This window comes from Pleurodeles waltl, chromosome 2_1 (assembly GCF_031143425.1).
Source record: "Pleurodeles waltl isolate 20211129_DDA chromosome 2_1, aPleWal1.hap1.20221129, whole genome shotgun sequence".
In the NCBI taxonomy this organism is placed as follows: Eukaryota; Metazoa; Chordata; class Amphibia; order Caudata; family Salamandridae; genus Pleurodeles; species Pleurodeles waltl.
Window position 1 is genome coordinate 658,448,996 of NC_090438.1, and position 21,860 is coordinate 658,470,855.

At 43.4% G+C, this 21,860-nt stretch overlaps 1 protein-coding gene across 1 annotated transcript in view; it reads right to left on the reverse strand.

The window, feature by feature from the left end:
• The window catches only part of LOC138259079 (maternal DNA replication licensing factor mcm6-like), a 482,778-nt gene that overhangs the window by 85,004 nt on the left and 375,914 nt on the right, over positions 1–21,860 (reverse strand). The window contains exon 14 of the mRNA XM_069206547.1: positions 13,717–13,825. Within this exon, the coding sequence (XP_069062648.1) occupies positions 13,717–13,825 (109 nt within the window). The remainder of the gene's footprint in view (positions 1–13,716; positions 13,826–21,860) is intronic.

Here is a 21,860-nt window from a genome sequence, read left to right on the forward strand (position 1 = left end):
AAGATCACTAAGTGTATTGAGCTCCACAACGGCCCTTGCTGCCCCTGAGGGAGATGCCCAAAAGGAAATACAATACACATCATCAAGGGATGTGGTACTACTTGACCCCACAACCAAAACACACAGGGGGGAGCTTGGTTTACCCAGTGGCTGATAGGGCACTTGAAGAGGAGCCCCCCCCAGACCAGGTACTAATACAGGTCCGACAGGTCTGACTCCAAGGAGAGGACTCTATAGTCCGATTCCTCTGCAGAACAGCAACAGGGAGTTCAAAGAGGGGAAGAGTGTACATACAGCCGCATGCAACAGAGGAGGAAGTAGACGCCCAGTCTAACAAAGAGGGGCAAATCCACACACATGGCACGAGCTCAGCAGAGGTGGGTTATTGCCCACAGATCACTCCCATGCCCTGTGCTAATAGCTGGTCAGTAAGATTCCTCCACCTTCACCTTTTCCCCTTCACAAGCAGGAATCGCAATATTGCCATCTTTGAACAGAGACCTCTCCACTACAGCAGATAGCGCCACTCAGTATAATTCTTTGGTGGTCTGCTCCCCTCCAAGCATTGTAACATCAACACTGCTGAACAAAGACTCCAATACCACAGCAGACATGGCCGACCAGCACTTCAACAAGCCTGTGGTATGCTCTCCCTCAAGGACTGGCTATGAAATGCACAAACTGACTACAATCGCCCAAGTAGTCTGCAAACTTGAGTGGGCCCAGGTACAAGCGGACGGATGGAGGCAGCCAATCCCCCAGAGCCATCATCCTCACCCTGTGGTAAACCAAAAATCTTGCCAAACAGCCAGGGCAGGTCTAGTCTCACAGACCAGGAGCTCGGGGCATTGTCCGAGCAGTTCCTCAACAACTTAGAGGAGCTGATTAATAGAACACTCTGTCTTACCACAACAGTAACAGCAACAGCAGCAAAGAAACACTGACAAGGATGAGGCTGGAGATGGTTCACCATCCAGAACAATTCCAGAGTGTTCTACAAATGCACAAGAGCTGGCGGCCATCAGAGCCTCACAGGATATTGTGGCAAGGGCACTTCTTTGTCAAACAAGATGGAGTTGCAACTGGACTTGTTTCAGTCTATGGCCACACACCCACTTGAAATTAGAACAAAGGTAACAAATATGGAGAATCTCCTCATCACTACAGAGATGAGAGCTCAATGTTCTTGCTTCCCAATCCTTGAAAAGCTATGCACCCTACCAAACATTCTGCGTGAGCTAGTTGAAGTAGCCAAGGAGACACCAAGAACTGATAAAGCTACAACGGCCACCCTGCCTCCCCAAAGGTGTCAATCCGCCCAACCAGCCCCCGCTCAAGGTCAAAATACTTCCACAGTAAGAGCAAATTCAAGCAGCCCACCACACATAGTTCCTGGGGCTGATGGCCCAACTTTAGTCAACTTTCTAAGCTCAGGCAGGGACTCAAAGTCCCACGCGTGCGAAAAAATGGAAACTAATGCCAAAGGTGCCATTACAATCGTTGTTGAAACAATGGTATCATACACGTCCCCCATTAAGCCTACCCAAGATCTATCCACAGCCCTTACAAGGAGAGCAAGGAAGAAACGAAAAAAGCAAGCCAGGAAACAGGTGCCAAAAGAGATCCTCCAAAAAGCACAAAATAAATATTGTTCTAGAATTATCTGAAGCTAGTGGCACCGACGTTGTTCCCAGTGTTTCAGGCACACACATCACCAACAGCCCAGCAACATGAACATGCGGTGGAACTGATGATGGCTCCACCTTTGCAGGGAAGGGAAAGCCACATCCTGGGCACAAACGTCGATACCTTCCTCGCCACGGTCATCGCTACCGGTTCATCCACAAGACCAAATAGTAGCGCCAACAATGCTGGCCCCCAGGGACCATGATGCAGGAGAAGCCATTGGGTTGTGTGTGACTTCAGCTAGTAGTAAAGGCTGCTCAATGGCTTACCAATAACCCCAGAAGCCGTGCCCCTTCACCAAGGACCACAGAATCCAAAATTCAAGGCCCTGCCCACAAACAATCTCAGTAAGGACAATAACAGCTTGCTCCCCGTAAGGAAGGGGCAAGGGAGCACTCCGCTTCATACAGCATACAGAACAACCATCAAGACCTGCAAACTGCCCCAAGGAGGACACAACCACCATAGCTCGTAGAGACAGCAGGTACCACTGGCTTTGTGGGCGACAGAGAGAAGGCCCTCCACTTAGTGGTAAACGCAATTCATCACGTCCCCACTGGTAGAGATCCCATTCACTGGGTCATTTTGCAAGCACTGCCAGTTGGACAGGCTACTCCAGATCCAGTAGAGAAGGACTCTCTGGACCTGGTGTTCATCCCTCATTATACCTCAAAAGGTCATATAGATATTCTAAACAGCGGGAACTTATTGCGTCTATTTACTCAAGTGGCAACTCAGACATGGAATGGGTTAGGTTTGAGCCCCCTGCTCTGAATGCAACAAATGAGATCACAAAACCAACTTGGAAAAATGAAGCACAGAGTGCTGCAGTCTGGGATGCAAGGGAGTCTTTCGCAGATTGGGGCATTGAACTATATATCCCTCCTGCTCAATAATTATCCGTTCATCCTCTTCAATACTGCTCCCCTTCAAAAGCAGAAATCTGTTCTAAGAGGCTCAGGTGGGGGGGGGGGGGGGGAGGGGGCAGAATTATGGGACCCACACAACGGTGACCCCACAGACCATAACCTTAGTCTGTGCGCAAAACAGAAGAGGTTCATACGGTTACACAAACATTCCGGCAAAGCAAGCAGAAGAATCGGGAAGAACTAAGGTCCTAGCACTAAGGGGACCATAGAGTACCACCCTTCACCATCACTGCAATCACGGTCATTTGTCATGGAATGTGGCAGGCCTCAGGCCTATCAGTAGATCTGGCGAGGCCATGTCCTACCTAAACTCTAATGACATTATCTGTATGCAAGAAACCTGTGAATGTGCTCCTTCATTGCCAGGCTATTATGAAATTTTCCAGTCAGCCACGTGTCCTAGTATTTTTGGTCAGCCTTCTGGTGGATTACCCATCTTCATTAAACACGCAGTCAGTTTGGTAACCACTGAGCTTACTATCAATAGTAAAATGGCCCAAGTAATCACAATTCGTGGTGTGAACCTTGATCAACTAAATGTGGGTCTCATAATAATCAACTGCTACATAAATGCCCTAAGGAAATTCAAGGTAGTAATCCTCAAACTCCTGAAAAACATGAACAGTCATCTTCAGTCACCCTGGCCACAAAATTGTTATGATGGGTGATTTCAATGTACACAGGCTCGATGCAAAAACAGAGGACCTCTCCCCTTGGACAGAGGCCGTCAACTACTCCAATTTCTTTCTTTTTTTTTTATTATATATTTTTTACAACTTTCAGCCTATCGTCAGCCCAACAGGAGCAAAGGAATAATTGGAATGGGTGCCCCCCCTTCCCTCGTCATTTAAGGGAAGCTTAACCATCGATTATATGCACCACTTGGAAAAGCTTAAGCAGAGACTTAGCCACTTTGAAATCACTGAGAGGGTGGGAGAGCGACCACAATCCCCGGAAATGCATAACTGAATCACAAGTTCAAGCAGCATGAAGTGGTAGGGGCTTCAACGGGCACAGAGCAAGTACACCTGATGAGAAGAATCAAATAGAGACCAGAGGATTCTTATATAATAATCCTATGGTTAAGAACCTCTCCCCCAGGAATCAAACCTGAACCTTGAATGGTGGATGAAGTCAATGGGTGATCTACACACACTGCTGCTGGGTAACTCAGTGCACACATTACTCACTCTGTCCGAAGAAGTATACCAATACAAATGGACAAAAACATGCTTAATACAAGGCGGGCAACTCCGTAGAGTCCAACATAGGCAGAAGCAAAAACCCACACCGGACACAGCGGCGCAGGTATCAAATAGCAGAAGATCCCTTAAGAAACGGATATGGGAGCTCAAGGGGGAAAAAAGATAGGAAGGAATGGGGTACCTTATTCCAGCTCCTAAAAGACCCAAATCATGCCCGCTTCTGGGACTCTGGTACACCATTCAATCTTGCCTTATGGCCGTTTCTTAACTTATTTACAGAGTCAGTATGGTCTTGCACGTTACAACTTTGTATACAACCACCGACCTAGTTTCAGACTTCACCAGCAACAGCCGGGACAGCATTTAGTGCCCTTTGATTCCCCGAAGCGATAATCCCTCTTCCATGGTTTTGACTACCTTTTCCATTAGTATGAGAGAGAATGTCATAAAAATTACTAGGAAGGATGGAGCGCCAAGACCTAACGGTCTACCAGCTTCTCTGTTCAAATGCGCCCCATCGGACTGGACAGAGAAGCTGTCACACATCTTTGACAACGCATACCCGAAGTTCTGAAGAGGTTCTCTACTGTGCCCAATTTATAAAAAAGGGGACCGCTAAAAGCAGGGATGTGTCTTGGCCCCACTACTGTTTAACTTGTATACTGCAGATTTGGAGAAATACCTGAAAGCTAGTAGTTTGGTCCTACCCCAGATAGGCCCCATAACACTCCATATCATCCAGTATGCAGATGACATTGTGATAATGGACTGTACGACATTTGGACTACAGCGAGCCCTAAACACCCTGAACACTTTCAACAAGGCTATTCAGTTGCAGGTTAATCAGGAAAAAACGAAAGTCCTTTTATTTGGAAGGTACAGGAACAAAACTCACAACCTGGCAATTGGGAAGCCAGGTCATCCACATAGTCAGGAAATATAACTACTTGGGTGTGTGGTTCACAGAAAACACGGCAGGGGCATAGAAAAGCGCAATTAGACACAAAGCTGCTGTCATCACATACGGGCTCGCCAAATTGAATAATCAACTCAGAAGGAGCCTCTGCTGCACCAATACTGAGAGTAGCAAAGGTGACACTACTCCCTGCTCTGCACTATGGCTACCTGACACTCCTGGGGTCCTTAGAATCCACCATATGACAGGCCCATTGCAGAGCATACTTAAAAAAAAAAAAAAAAGAAAAAAAAAAAAACTTCAAACCAAAGTATACCCGTCGCACCAGGCTCAGATTGGAAATGGGCCTAAAGTCACAGCAGATAGAATATCAAGCCGCAATATTACATCAGTCTCAGGAAGGCCAACTTGCTCACAGTAAAACATCATTTGAGAACAATTTTTGAAACCCTGGCACACGCAACTAAGTAAACCATAGAAGACTTAAAACGGGAGACTCCATTCAGCTGGCAAACACAGTCACCTACAGTGTTTGGAAAACATTGAATAACAAAATAACAAAGCAACTCTCAAGAGAGTTCGATATACTGATAACTAAAACATCAACAGTGCCTGTGCTAAATTATTCCTATTTGGTCGGAGCTTCTCAACCATACCGCCTAGAAGCAATAAATGCAGGCACTCAGCATCAAATCCTGCATATGCGAACATTAGTCCTGCCAATTATGGACTTTAATCCTTCTTGGTCCGCACACATACAAAAAATAAGCGCCTGTAGGCTCTGCTCTTACCCTCAAGAAAGCTGGCTACACCTTCTGTGCTGCTGTCCCAAATTAGCAGCCGAAAGAAGACAGCTAATAATTCCAATAGCTCTGGCTCATGGAGCCTGTATGGAGTTATTCAATCTGTTTTTCACATTCCATGCTCTGGGCTTTGGCAAGATGTGCAAAATATGTGAGTCCTCAGGAGGCTGCTAGCTCAGGCAGCTGGAACATATAGCAGCGCACACAAGGGTCTTAATTGTGTGTAAGCAACCCCTTGTTGCAAATGGAGACAATACACAGACTATTTTTACCAACTTTTTTTTTCCTTTTTTCAAATTTAATATTTCTTATTTTATTATTTAATTTTGAACCCACAGAGTTTCTCTTACTTTTATTTTGTAAAGGTTTTAATTAACTGATCAATAAATTGACTAATGACAATGAGACTGCATTGTGTGAGAGCAGGCATAGCCCTTTTAGTTGTGAGTGACCACTACTCCCCTCCCTCCTAGCAGATGGCTCATCAGGATATGCAGGCTACACCCCAGCTCCCTTTGTGTCACTGTCTAGTGTGAGGTGCAACCAGCCAAACTGTCAAACTGACCCAGACAGGGAATCCACAAACAGGCAGAGTCTCAGAATGGTTTAAGCAAGAAAATGCCTCCTTTCTAAAAGTGGCATTTTCAAACACAATCTTAAAATCAACTTTACTAAAAGATGTATTTTTAAATTGTGAGTTCAGAGACCCCAAACTCCACATGTCCATCTGCTCCCAAAGGGAATCTACACGTTAATCATATTTAAAGGTAGCCCCCATGTTAACCTCTGAGATAGATAGGCCTTGCACAGTGAAAACTGAATTTGGCAGTATTTCACTGTCAGGACATAGAAATCACATTAGCATATGTCCTACCATAAACATACACTGCACCCTGCCCATGGGGCTACCTAAGGCCTACCTTAGGGGTGTCTTACATGTATGAAAAGTGAAGGTTTAGGCCTGGCAAGTGGGTATACTTGCCAAGTCGATTTGGCAGTTTACAACTGAACAGTCACTGCAGTGGCAGGTCTGAGCCATGCTTACAGGAATACTAATGTGAGTGACACAACCAGTGCTGAAGGCCCACTAGTAGCATTTGATTTACAGGCCCTGGGCACCTCTAGTGCACTGTACTAGGGATGTACCAGTAAATCAAATATGCCAATCATGGAAATCCAATTAAACATACATTTTATGTAAGAGCACTTGCTATACAGTGCTAAAGTGCCCAGAGTAACAAAAACAGCAAAAACAGAGTCCATCATATATCAACAGCCTGGGAAACAGGCAAAACGTTAGGGGAGACCATGCCAAGGATGCCAAGTCTAACTACCACCATTCCTGGCCTCATCATATTATTCCTGCTGCCTTGAACATGTGGAAAACCAATTCCAAACAAATATCATGTATGAATTCAAACAAGTGGGGAGACACGCTGAACAAGATATTGTGGAAACTGTCCCTAATAAAGACAACAGACACTAAAAGACTTTGTTTACAAATGAGCCCCAGCCTGTAGCACAGAGGGCAAAATAGTTCACATAATGGGTAGACTTGACAAAATGGATGCGTGGCTGGAAAAGCAACATTGCCGGCCCAGGTAGGTCGAACACAGGACAAATCATTGGAGGACAGCACTATCAAAACTAACCCGCAATTTTGCCAAAATTTAAGCTGAAATGCTCTGATTGTAGCCAAAGATGAAGGCTTAGAAGTGCGATCGCACAGAAATACACATCATTGGCATTATGGAAACCACTAGCATGGGGCGACCAGACAATTGTAGATCAATTAGTCACAATCATGTTCTCACCATATTGTTTTTCATCATGCTTTATTGTGGAGAGGGCCCATAGGTCACTTGGCCCAAGGCTGCCAATGGGGCCACCCCCTCTTCTCATCATTGCTAGACTGTGGAACCAGTGCTTGAAATGGAAAATTAGAAGTGGAGGCACTCTATCAGAGTACCTGCTTTGTTCTGAGAAGTGCTGGTACTCTCCAATTATAAGTATTACGTTTATCTTGAGAAGTGCAGGTACTCTCCCTCTAAAAATAAAAAATTGCTGGCACTCCATACCGGACAGTACCGGCCCATTTAAAGCACTGTGTGGAACTATAAAGATAGGGGCATAGCACACCACTTGGCATGGGAAAAAGGGAGCACACAGTACAAAGGGCCCCACAATTCTGTATTCCTTGATTTTACCATTAAGGTCCAGGAGACACAGAGGGCCTATATTGAAGTTAAGATATTATGAGCCTGTGAAATCCCTTATGCAATTCTCTAACCCACAAAGCTCTGCTGCCGCATAGACAATAAAATGAGGGGGGGGTTTGTGTGTTTTTTTACAACCAAAAAAGAAACTGTGGCGCAGGTTAAGTCACACCTGAAAATTAAGGGGGAATGGTAAAGTAGGACTTCTCTCCTGAGACCATGCGGGGACAGTATGGCTGCTTCTGGGAATATGTTTGAGGAACAGAACTCCACGTAAGATGCTACCTGACTAATCCATTTAAAATACTGTCCGGTATTACTTACATACATGTGTTATGTTATTAATTACCCTAATGTATCAGGATGTGCAGTCACACACAGTTTCTAATTATGTCACAATGCATAACCTGAGTGGCTAGGGGTTATCCCTATGCTTAGATGGTATTTCTCTTTCAGATCATTATAGCGTGGGCCCTTGGAGTGCACTCATTGCACAACACTGGCAGGGTAGTTGGCACTGGCACTGGCACCTGTGCTGAACACACCTAACTTTGGGGCACTTGTTTCCGTTAGAAGTTAATAAACAGGTTGGGTGGGCAGGTCACTGCAGATTAGTAAGTTAGTGTGGGTAGGAAAAGGGTCTTGATTTTTTTGTGAGTAATAAGACACTTGAGAGCATTGCATTGGTTTCTATATATTAACTCGATCCTATTGTACATAGACAGACCATTTGAGAACTTCACTCCTCTCAACATTAAGGCATTGTGTTTTACTATACACCCAGACCAGTACATGAACCAGCATGAGCAGAAATCCAGGAACTAGTGGGTTTAAAGACACAAAGTTAATTACATGGAGTGTGCAGCCTCAATCCCCCACAAACAAGACATAGCCCTGCATATCCTGACGGACAAAGAACTGGAGTGCTACTACACAAAGTGCAGCTTACCAGGCAAAGTGGTGCTACATTTGCCATGTTGGTGTATTCTGCATACTCAGAGGGCACGTCTATATTGATCAAAAAGGTAATCCCTCATCCGATCCTTGTAGAAGAAAATGACTTGAATGGACGATATAACATATGACACCTCATTATTGGGGGTGGGAGAACAGAATACTGATCAATAGCCACGACCCCAATACAGATGAACCAGAGTACCTGGGGAGAAGGTGGAATAGAAGTCTCTGACTCACATCTAATAGCATATTATGGGGTGTGATATTAACCTTGTCCTAAATAAACTGGTGGACTCTTCCAACCAAATGACCTGCACTCACAAAGCAGCCATGGCCCTCACCAGTATAATGACTGAACACACATTAGTGGACCTATGGGGATTGCAACACCGACAAACTAGAAGGTACAAATATATCTAAAGCCCATTGATCATGGACATGACGGGACCATTGGCTGGACATGGGCAATATCAGTAGCTGGATGCTGCATGTTGGCACTCTTCCTCGTACTTTCTCGGACCTTTCTGCAATCATTTTAACTCTCTCCCTCCCACCGGAGAAACACTGAGCATAAACGTGGTGACTGGCTCCCTTGGCCCTATTAGATCAGGAATTTAGGGACGAAATACAGGCTAAAATTGGAACAAAATATTAAAATAATGAGGGTACAGTACAATTAGAGGGTACACTCAGGGAAGCTCCGAAAGCTTACCTTCGCTGGATGCGCATAGTAAAATACGCCATTGGCAATGCACTGTGCTCTAGTCTATGTGAACTGAAGGTGCACATCAAGACACAAGAAACAATAAGGGACTCCCCCAATCCAAAGTTATTAGCTGAAATCAACAAGCGTATCTTCAAGTACATGGAACTGGCTGACAGCGAGGTAAAACACAAATATGCAGCAGCACATAGATATGGGGAGGCTGAGCAACCACTGCAAACATTAGCTTATATGGCACAGAAAGATAGGCAACCACACCATTTATACCACAACTCCTGAATGATAAGCAAATAATACTATAAGAAGCAAAGCACACCCTATCTTTTTTTGGGGGTCATTGTTCTCATCTCTTCAGACTGCAAAACAAACAGAGCGTTATGGAGCCTATTCCGAAAGAATAGCACTGGCTTGGGTAGAGGGACCTCAACACCTTTTTCTTAATGAACCTATAACATTGGATGAGATTTTGCCCACTATTAATGGACTTACCACCTGTAAATCACCCAGCCTGGATGGATACCCAGCAGAATACTATAAGGCATATGCCACCTTACTGGCTCCCTTACTCATAAAGGTGTTTCAAGAAGCAGTAGAGATAGACTCCCTCTGTTTATGTGCAAAACCAATTTACCTCCCTCCTAAAAACCCAACAAGCGTGCACAGAATGCAGAGTCACATGGACCGTTTTCATTAACACGGATGTTGAAATTCTAGCTAGTCATTGCATGTCGAATAATACTCTGACTTAGTCGTAGCAGGGCCAGGCACTTTTTGTACCAGGCTAGCCTACAGCACAATCTGAGGACCCTGTTTGCACTCCAATAGCTCCATCCAAACTACAATGTTTTTGCAGTATTTCTGGACTCCATTAAAATGTTCAACTCCTTCAGCTTGGTCCTAGTATTCATGGGTCTTCAACGTATGTGATTGCCTCAATACCTTAGCCACCTGATCAGGCTCCTACATATAAATTCTGCTGCTCAACTCCACCTAAATGGTCTATTGTCAGACCCAACCAGAAAACAGAAGCACCAGACAGGGCTGCCCACTATCACCCAAACTACATTTGATCGCCATTGAACCACTGGCCTACCTTGTCTGTCAGATGCATGGTGAAAAGGGCTTGGCCTTCCCTCTTAGGAAAATGATTTCTCTCTATGTGGATGACATTACATTATATCTAACCAATCCATTCCAGAGCCTAAACCCGGTAATTTGAGAATTCTCCGTTTTCCAGGCCTTAACTGGTAATAGGATCAACTAGAATAAATCCACTGTCCTCCGTTGAGTAATGCTACTCAGCGATGCCCCCTGTATTTTCTGCTGCCCTGGGCATCATTCAGTGTGCTATTTGGGTATACAGTTGAGTCTGGACAGGGCCACTGTCAGTGAAAACTATGGCCAGGGTATCACAGGAATTGGGGATAAAGCTAAACAATGGTGCAATCTACCACATTTGTACATGGTAGGATTGTTTTAACAAAAATGATCATACTTCCCCAGTCGCTTTACTTCTTCTGTGATATCCCAATCCCCCTCCCCAAATACTTTCCTCAAACCCTTAAAACACATCTAGCCGGTCTGCTGTGGGCAGAAAAACAGCACTGAGTGAAATTGGAGATATTTACTCTGCCAAATACGCAGGGTGGACTTGCAGCACCAGACTTCAAAATATACTGTCACTGCCCACAAGCTTATTATTTGACCTATTGGTTGCAGGAAGTACAGAAGTGGAAACTGACTTTTGACCAAAAATCACCGTTCTCATTGTAAGGACAACCAGCTAAGTGATGCAGACCAGACCCGTGAGGTTACACAATTGGCATGGTCAGCCCTATGTAGACATGCGGGCTGCACAATTCTATACACCCCAGTGCAACCCCTTATTTTATCCCACTGAAGCCCTTTTATCAGAGCGACTAGCATGTGAGTACTTAGAAAAATGGGGGGTCACTACTCTTGGCGATCTATTCCCAAATGAAAGCTTTTTTGATGAGCTGTGATGGCCCTCTGTCACAACAACTGACATTTGCTTATTATAGACTTCACACCCTATGCAAAACCTACCATGCCACATTCCCAGCCGCATCAATAGAATGTTCTACATTTACGTTGGTCCTGAAGGCCCAGCCACACAAGCAGCGTAGGTCCCAATTACATGAAAGCATACAGGCTGAGGGCCAAGTGGTGGTTCCATCAGCTCGTATCTGATGGGAGGTCGGGTTTGAAAACCCTCTTACACTAAAAAATTTAAATATATATTCACAGAGACTGCGTAAGTCATACTGAACTGTCAATTAAGACCAATGCATTTTATTTTTATAAATCAAACATAGTATACATCACTTCAGCTCCACCGATTGCTGCCACACTGTTATGATTCAGGTGTGAGCTGCTGGGAAGGCAGATTTTGTTTTAATTATTATATATATATATATATATATTTTTTTTTTTTTTTTTTTTTTTTTTTTTTAAACACGTTGCTTGGCTATACAGGTTGCTGGATTTTTTTACAAAGCACACTTGCCATTGAACACCAACTAAACTAGAGCTAGTAACGCTCCTTCCAGTTTGTCTTCGGACAGGTCTCGATTGAGAGCTGGAGCAGAAATGAGACTACGAGTAGAAAACACCGTACTGTGGTACGCCACAGCATCCCACATTACATAGCCACCTCTGACCTCAAAATTATTTGCACAAGCTACACACTGGGCATAGGTTTGGGACCAATTTCTATCTTGCGCGTCTTCTTATTTCAACAATGAATTGCAGCTTCTTTTTGAAAGAGCGCGCTCACCAGTGCTTGATTTGTGCTGGTTCTTTCCAGTGCTGAGCACCGGCACTTATTTTTGAGGGCCGGGGCTTATTCTTCTGCCTCAAGCATTTGCTGCAAGCAAAAGACTTATGGGAAAGATGGAGGAAGAGAAAAACGAAAAAGCGTCAAAGTGAGAAAGTAGAAAGCTGCAAGAGTGAGCTGAAGGGGCAAGGAGTAGCTTTATATGGATTAAAGAGGCCCGAGATGGCTCCAGGATTACGCTGCCTCAGTATTCCGTGTTCGCACATTTAATTGCAGCAACCGAGTGTTTAAGAGGACGGCTTTGGGCACCGGCACCTCTTTATTTACAAATTAAGCACTGGCGCTCACAGAGGTTTTATCAGGTTTACAGAGTCAAGTCACAAGATGCTTCATCTAAAAGGGAGACAGTTAGCTTGCCTCTCTCTAAATCTGTTTTTTTTTTTTTATTTTTTTTTATTTGTGCAGGTTGTTCTTGTGGCCAGAAGCGTTTGTCAGGTCGTTTACGTTTAGATTGTTCTTTGTGTTTTTACCCACAATGAATCTCTGTTTTGCCGCTTCTAGGGTCTCAAGTCGGACTATCTACTTTCGTTCAAGGGGCCACAATTGTGTTTTCTCTGCATTCACAAAGAGTGACACTTACGACTCTCTTCACTCACCTGTCTGCAGCCGAAGAGACATTTGGGTTGTTGTGGTACAAGACACCCGTGGGCTAACCATCGTCTTCTTGTACTCTTTCCTCTTTTTTTTTTTTACTCATTAAAACTATAATCTGAGAGGTTTATGTTAAGGTAGAAAACACTGTCAATGATACCTAGTCTGAGGCAGTTATCGTCGAGTCATTTTAGAAGACACTCTACATCCGAGTAACATTGTTTATCTCCTAGTCCATCACCTCAGACTGGCCCAAGCTGCTCCAAATGAAGCTTGAACCTCAGTGCTTAATTTGTAAATAAGAAGGTGCCGGTGCTCAAAGCCCTTCCCTTAAACACATGGCTTCTGTAATTCAATGTGTGAACACTGAGGCAGAGTAATTCTGAAGCCTTCTCGGGCCTCTTCAATCCATTTAAAGGCACTCTGTCCCTTCAGCTCACTGTTGCAGCTTTCTGTTTTCCCCCATTGTGACGCTTTTTAGTTTTTCTCTTCCTCCGTCTTTCCCATTTGTGTGTTTTGCTCGCAGTAAATGCTCGAGGCAGACAAATAAGCGCCGGCCCGCATAAATAAATGCCGGTACTCCCCACCAGAAACAACAAGCACAAATTAAGCACTGTCGAGCCCATGGAACAATGCGCGACCATGCCAACTACAAGCATTTAATCACTCTGAAAAAGATTCTATGTTTTCATCGAGAATTCAAACCTCAGTATTTGGACAATCGGATACGACCGCACACTTTAAAAATGCAGAAGACCCATTTAAAGGGCATGCCTTAAAACTCTTCACACATTTTATCGTTTGTAAAGTGAGCTACAATACATGGGCTTACCCCCTGTATTAGTTCCTTCATCCGGGTCAAAGCTGACATCTGGTGTGTCCACACGAATGATGGATTTATTAAGCAATCTGAAGGCTTCTTTGACGTGTTTTGGATGAACCTTTAACATAAAGATGTTAAATAACTTTTTGACGGCAAAAATGGAAAATATTTAAAATAAACATTTTGCTTTTATATTGAGAATGTAAAGAAGCGAATACCAGTCCTGGAAAAATCGATCCATGCAAACGGGAACTATCAAAATCATTTAGACATTTTACAAATATTACACATCGATACTAGAAATACTGTTGATATCCGCGCTACTCGCTTTATAAAACAATAACAAAAAAAAGCCTTTGAGCATGTAAATCTTTAGAAGTATCTACTCGGACTGGCAAAGGTTTAGGAAATGTACTCCCCGTGCCAGCTTGCAAAATAAGAACAATTAAGTAGCTCATACGGAAGAGTACTTATGGTACATATCTAGGAATAATCATCAGCTTATAGTGACTTACTTTTTGCTTGACAACTGGCTTCACCCTTGGTGAGTTTAATATAAGCTGAATTGGTGCAGGAGCATAGAGGATGAGACCATGTCTGAATTTGAAACCAGTAATATACAACCTCATCTCTGCATTAGTATGTCAAACAGCTGAGCTCTTCATTGGACCGGAACCATTTGAACTGCACGCTACATTAGAGTGACCATGTTCCTCTAGGTCACAATAGATATTGTTTCCAGGCGTGGACTTGTGTGATAACGTAGTCCATGGTCGGTGTTTTATTTGTTCTACATGCATGCTTGTCTTGCCTCATTTGAACTCATTGGAACAACATCTGAAAACCTCAATTTGTAGGTGCGAGTTTGAGGACTGGAAAAAGTGTCCATAATGACACTGAGTGAGGTGATCACGCTAGTCTCGCACAGCTGTTCCAGTACATGCATTTTCACATGGAGCTATTGCATGGCGGTTTCAATCTGTAACCTGAAAAATGGGAAACAAAGGCCTACAGCCAGTATACCATTCCAAAAGAATTTCATTGAGATTGCATATACTGATGATGGAACTTGAGAGCTAACTCTGATCACACCTTGGCAGTAGATTTAGAAACCAAATAAGCTCTCTTACAGGCATTGGAGTCTATAGTTGTGGTGGTAAATTGATCTAAATAGCTCAGTTAGGAGAATTGTGGATGTACGCCCCACTCTCCATTTTTGCGTAGCTTCAGAAACACCAGTCTCACATTAAAGGAGATTTTTTTTAATGATAGCTGAGTAGTCAGATACACATAGGCAATTCTACTAGACTCCGAGATTATTCAGATAAACTTTTCATAAAGTTTCTAACCAAGTCATACACTACTGCAAAACCTGGTGTAACTCTCACCCTGCCTAAAACCAGTAACCTACAAGTTACACAATAGACTGTAAAAGAATCTGCTTACCACAATGCTGAATGTGTTGCTTTGCTCGTTATACATACCCTTGCTGCTCTCTGCTCACTCTTTACCCACAAAGTCTTTGATTGCTTACTTTTCTTAATTCATACACATATAAAGTATGTTTTGAACAACCAAAATGGTTCTTGAGGACTAGCAAATCACTCAAAGCGCTCATAAAATTAAAAGTCCTGAGTCTCAAATTTCACACTCAAACATTTTGGAATGGTTTATAGATTTCCATAATTAAAATTGCTTGGACTGAACCCCATCTTCCTTATTACACAAAATAAAGACAAGACAACATTTACATATGAACTGCCTCAAGGACAAGCTTCTTTTCTACTTGTAACTTGTACTTAGAAAAGTGTACTCTATTGAAACAAAGGCCCTATTTGGAGTTTGCAAATGGGGTTGTTTATCAAAGTCTAGTTATATCCTGTCTGCCACATTACACATCTCAAGTGCTAGAAAGCACTATTAATTAGGGGTGGGCAGAATATGCGGAACTGTACTCAGCAGAGTTATTTAAAAACTCTGGAAGTTCAAGTGGTACTATTCTACTCTCAGACAACACACGCACAAGCGTTTCATGCCTTGTGCAAGGACACTTGTATACCTGACTGTCAGCTTACTCATTGGGAGAATGCCCCTTCTTTTGAAAGCCAAGATCACGTAAAATATCCCAATAGACTTCAACAAAAATGCTACCCTTTGCCATTTAATATAACCTTCATAAAATAAATCATGTAATAGTGCACCACTGATTGGCTATGTAACCCTATACTTCACTCAGGCCTTCCAACACTCACGGGAGATATGACAAACCACTTGCCTGCTGTAGTCCAGCACTGACCCACAACAGACATAGCAACAATTCTTGATTCAATAACCAGGCAACTGTACAAAGCAGCCCGGGCTCAGTGTACTATACCCTGACCAGGGCCGGAGGTAAAACTGGGAAACTGAGGCTGACCCCCCCCATACTTGCAGAACCATGTCGACATGTCTCCAGACTTCATAAAACTACAATTCCCAGAACCCTCAGGAATCTGGGCAGGGCAACAAATTAAGATTGAGCCGAGGGCCTTTCTGATTGAAGAGGTGGCAGTCGCGAAAAAGTAAATTCATATCCACCTCTGTGGAATGGCAAGGCACAGCGCATTTATCTTTACTGGCATTTTCACTTCAGCTGTCTACCATTATAGTTTTAAAATGGGTTTGTTTTTTGTCCACATATTTTCTTTGGCTAAAACTAAGTCATGTGTGAAGCCTTCAAGGAGTTTTGGAAAAAAAAAATGAAAAAAATAACTAGAGTATTTCATACCATATGAAGTGTGCCAACAGTAGCCTTCATGCTGCAGATGAAACCAGGATTTATTTAACCTCCACGTGACTTTCAGCTCCACCGGGTTATCGTTGAGAGAGATCAAAGAAAACCAGACACTGCTGAGGTGAACTCTAGAGGACAACAACTGTTCCATCCAGGCTGGAAAAATGGAAATTGGCAATAATGTGTGGCCGGTATCTCAGCCACAGGGCTTTATGTTGACTGCCATACCAATGATGAGCACCTTGCCAGTATTGTTCAGATAGATGGTGATTTTTTGCAATTAAGGCCTACAGAAACACATGGCACACAGACTGCATTATACTGGGTTCTGCCACTTAGGAAGGGCTATTGCCTTTTTCTACATACCACCAATAGCACGGAGTAGAGGAAGTGATTGGACATAGCCGGAATTTCAGGGTGAGCAGTCAGTAGTCATGGTTCGAGGCAGGATTGATTAGGCATATGTGCCTTTGACAGATTGTGTCTTGCCAAAGGTAAAAAAGCATATCCATGTTACACGTGCCAAAACTGAAACACAATAGACTTATCATTTTCAGAGGCAGTGGCAGCCAATCCCAGAAATACACAATGTCTAATGCAGGGTCTGGGTCTCAGGTTTAGATACATTATTAAACGTTTTGTTGGAATCAAAATATCTGTTGGTAAAGTCAATGATACAGTTGCCGTCACATCCAATAATAACTATGGGTGGGTGGTGAACTCTGCCACGCTGCACTTCATGGAGTCTTTGCCAAAGTCCATGCTCCAAGAGGAACGCAGAGTGGGCAAAACTCCATTAACTCCTCAGGCGGAGCGGAGTTTTCACCCACCCCTACTATTAATATGCCAGATGGGGAATTGCCACATTTGTGACAGAGTAATCCATTTGCCAAATGCTAACCAAGAACGCACATTTATTATATATTGTAATTATTCATATGTAACCACAGTGACTCTCTCAGGTTCAGTTAACACATCAGAAAACTCCAACATAAAAAAATATATGCAAAAATAAAGTAATACATTTAAAGTTATAATCTTCTATCGATTCACTCATCTCAAACATCAAGATATTAAATATGTATTGTGAGAAACTGTGTTCGTTGAGGAGGGCGAGAGCCTCTCTAAAGGAACAGCCATAATCCTTGTCAAGGTGAACTAAAAACAGTCACTAAAATAATCAGTACTTAATCATCTTGTAGTTTAGCACAAAAGCAGTAAGACTTAACTCTGAAGCAATGTGTAAAGTATTTATGCTGGACACAAACCGGAATACATTGAAAACACAACACAAGAAAAAAGCCACACCAATTTAGAAAACATAGTAACATTTATTTAAGAAATGATTTGACACCAAAACAACAAAAATCGAATCAGTAGAACCAGAGATATTTAATTAGGGCAAGTATTGCACCTAAAAACAAAGCACCAACTGTGGTTATCTGGTCGCACTGCACCTGGATAAAGTCACAACTTTAGGCCAATCCCAATGGAGAGCAGGCTGGATACATGGGCCAGGTTAGTCCCAAAAATAATTCAACTTTATGTTCTTGATGCAGACCTTTGCTTTGTACTTAGTTCAGATGAGGGGCTGTGATGAGAGGTCCTGCATTGAGGTGAGTTGAGAAATCACAGTTGTGCATGGAGGATTACATTCTGATGTCAGCCCAAGGTCCAGGAATTAGACTAACTCCAGCAGAGTTATGCACAGTCACGTCCCATTGAGTCTGAGAAACTGGGCAGATGCAGCACAGGTCTCTGGAGCTTATGTCCCTGTAGCTCAAAACAGGAGGCCAGTCACGTGTGGTGGTTCTTGGTTCAAGGTCCAAATGCAGTCTTCCTTTTGCAGGCATCATGGCACCGCTGCTTGCAGCAGGACAGTTCTTCCAGCAGCAGGACAATGGAGCAGTTCTTCTCATTCTTCCACAAGTGTAATCCAAAGAGTGGGAATGAGGGCTCTATTTTTATATCTGGTGCCAGCATTGAAATGGGAAGGATCTTTTCGTGTTCCCCCTCAACCAAAGTGTTGGGGATTTCCTGCCACCCTACCCTGGCCCCAGTCTGTCTACAGTCACAATAGGCTGGTGTGAAGTTCTTTGTTTATGAGCTGAGGCAGTCTCTTTGAAGTACAAATGTGACAGGTGACATTTCTGCACCCCCTGTCACTAAGTCAGGCCGGTCCATCTGCCAACACCCAGGCCCTCCATTGTGATACTGCCTGGAAACTGGCTTTTAGCAGCAAGTGGTTGAGACAAGAAAACCCCAACTTTCTCAAAATGCTATTATCAGAATTGTGACTAAAAATCCAACTTTACTATTTTAAAGAGGTGTTTAAACCACAATTCCCTAGACACTAAACATTAAATTCCAACCTGCCCCCACACAAAGGTTATCACTTATTAAATGTAATAAGGTAGGCCACTTTCCTATGGGGGATTTATGTTGTGCAACAGTCAAAATGATTTAGAGTTTTACACTACCAGGACATGTAAAAATGTCATGTATGCGTCAAACTTTTAAAATACAATACACTCTGTCCTATGGGCTGTTTAGGGTCTACCCTAGGAGTGAAATGTTTTAAAAAGAAAGGTTTAGGCCTGACAAAAGGTTTATTTTGTCAGGATCAAAATTGAAGTGTAAAACTGCACACAGGCTGCAATGGCAGGCCTGAGATGTTTTTGAAGGGCTACATAAGCAGATGGCATAATAAGTGCTGGAAGCCCACTAGTAGCATCTAAGGTACAGGCCCTGGGTGCATGCAATTCTAACAAGTTTACTAGGGACTTAAGTAAATTAAATGTGCCCACTGGGTGTAAGCCAACTGTTAGAGTTGGCATCCTTGGTTTGGTCTCCCCTAATGTTTTGTTACTGCTTCCCAGGGTGTTGATGTGTGTTGGTCTCTGTTTGATACTCTGGGCACTTTAACACTGCTAACCAGTGCAAAGATGAGTGTTCCCATATAAAATGTATGTGTAAATTGGCTTATCCATGAGTGGCATATTTGATTTACTAGTAAGTCCCTAGTAAAGTGCACTAGATGTACCCAGGGCCTTTAGATCAAATGATACTAGTGGTCCTGCAGCACTGGTTATGCCACACACATAAGTAGCCCTGTAAACATAGCTGGGCAAGGAGAGAGGGAAGTTTTAAGGTGGGACAGTGAAATACTGCTAAAGTCAGTCTTCACTGTTACAAGACCTCTCTCTTGCTCATGGGTTAACTTGGGGGCTGCCTTTAAGTATTATTAAAGTGCTTGTTCTCTTTGAGAGCAGATAGAAATATGTAGTTTAGAGTCTCTGACCTCACAATTTAAAATACATTTTGGTTGGTTTTTAGATTGTTAGTTTGAAAAATGCTACTTTTCGAAAGTAAGCATTTTCTTGCTTAAACCATTCTGTGACTCTGCCTGTTTGTGGATTCCCTGTCTGGGTCAGTTTGACAGTTGGGCTGTTTGCACCTCTCTAGACAATGACAAAGGGAGCTGGAGTGTAGCCTACATATCCTGATGAGCCATCTGTGCTAGGAGGGGAAGGAGGAGTGGTCGCTCACACCTGAAATAGCTGTGCCTGCCCTCACACAATGCAGCCTGCAAACCCCTGGTGTGACTGGGGACTAGCCTGGGCAAGGCAGGATCTTGTGAACAACAGACTTTCCTTTGAAGTAGGCCTACTTCAAAGGAAGAAAGCGGTATAAGTACTGGACCCAAAACTCCTGAAAATTAGATCACTTCTGGAACCAAAAGGAACCTCTACCAAGGAAAAGAGCTGAAGAGAAGTGCTGCCCCTGCCTCTGAAAGGGGACAAAGCTTGGACTTTGTTGTGCATTCCTGCTTGTGAAGAATCTCCAAGGGTTTGAGTTGAGCTTGCCTCCTGTTTTGAAGTCTGAGACAAATATTTCCTCTGTTAACATTTGGGCTCTCTGCTGAGACTCTTAACCTGCCAACTGGTGTCCTATCCAGTCCCTGGGCACTTGAATGGAGACGTTGACAGACAAGAGCTGAAAATCCACACACAACACAGTGAGGGTAAATTTTTGATGCGCTGCCGGCCTCGCGGCTACAATAGATGCTCCACCTGCACCGCAGCTGTGAGATCAACTCATCGCGGTTGGAGAAAAGACGTGCAACACCCGTATGTAGCTGCTGATAACGACGCAAACCCCACGCAGCGCAGTTTTCTAACACCGTGCGACAGGACTTTCTATGTATCATCCGTGGGCATTAGTCATCCTGAGTCCGCGCCAATCTGAGGTGTCCTGTCCAGAAGTCAATGCATCACTTGTGAGGGAGAAAAACGACACATCGCTGACCCAACTGGAAAGGAAACCACACCCGGCATCCCTTGTGAGAAAGGAAAGCGACACATCGCTGCCTTTTCCAACACACTCGCCCGTGCAGTTTAATTTTTTATGCTAACCAGGTACTTTGTGCCAAATCATTGTTTTCTATTGAGAAAGACTATTATTCTTTCAAAAATTCATATTTTAACTTGTGTATGTTGGATTCTTGTTGTTTTGGTCTGGTTTGATTTAGATAAATATTACCTATTTTTCTAAACTGGTGTGGGGTCCATTTTGTAGTGTACTGTATTAGTGTGTGTGTTGGTACAAATACTTTATACATTGCTTCTGAGTTATGCCTGCCTGCTGGTGCCAAGCTACCAAGGGGGTGAGTGGAGCTTAACTGAGTGTGATTCTCTTTTGCCCTAACTAGAGTGAGGGTTCTTGCTTGGACAGTGGGTAACCTGACTGCCAACCAAAGACCCCATTTCTAAAACCAGTTTTACCATGTTTAGAGAAGAGTGCAATCACTTTAGCATTGGCTAGCAGTATTAAAGTATGCAGAGTCCTAAGGCCAACAAAAGTGAATTTCAGTAATAGCAGAGGGTAAAAGGCATAAGGTTTGGAGGAAGATCCCACCCCACGCCATCTCCTAAGGCTGACCGGTCTAACAATGAGCACTAAAGAGATCTTCACATTTTGGCGCGCTTGCTGCATGTTCCACGATGGAGGCCAAATCTCAGGCTATTCCTCCTGCCAAACTGCATCCTATTCTTTTACCACAGAGGTTGTGTGTTAGAAATTGGGTCTCACTTGGTGGAGATATTCACCCTGTCCAAGCAGGGATCACAATCCTAGTCATGGAAAGTCAATGACACATCATAAGTTAGCCTGTACTCACACTCTGGTAGCTTGGCAAACAGCAGGCAGGCCTAACTTTAAAGCAATGTATAAAGTACTTGTGCAACTCACAATAATCACAAGTGATATAGAGAGACTTCACATGGATGTAGAAAAATGAATCTTGTTTATGGTTACTTTTATGTTTAGCATAATACAGATCCAAATCACAAATAGTTAAGTATTGGCTTTGTAGACTAAA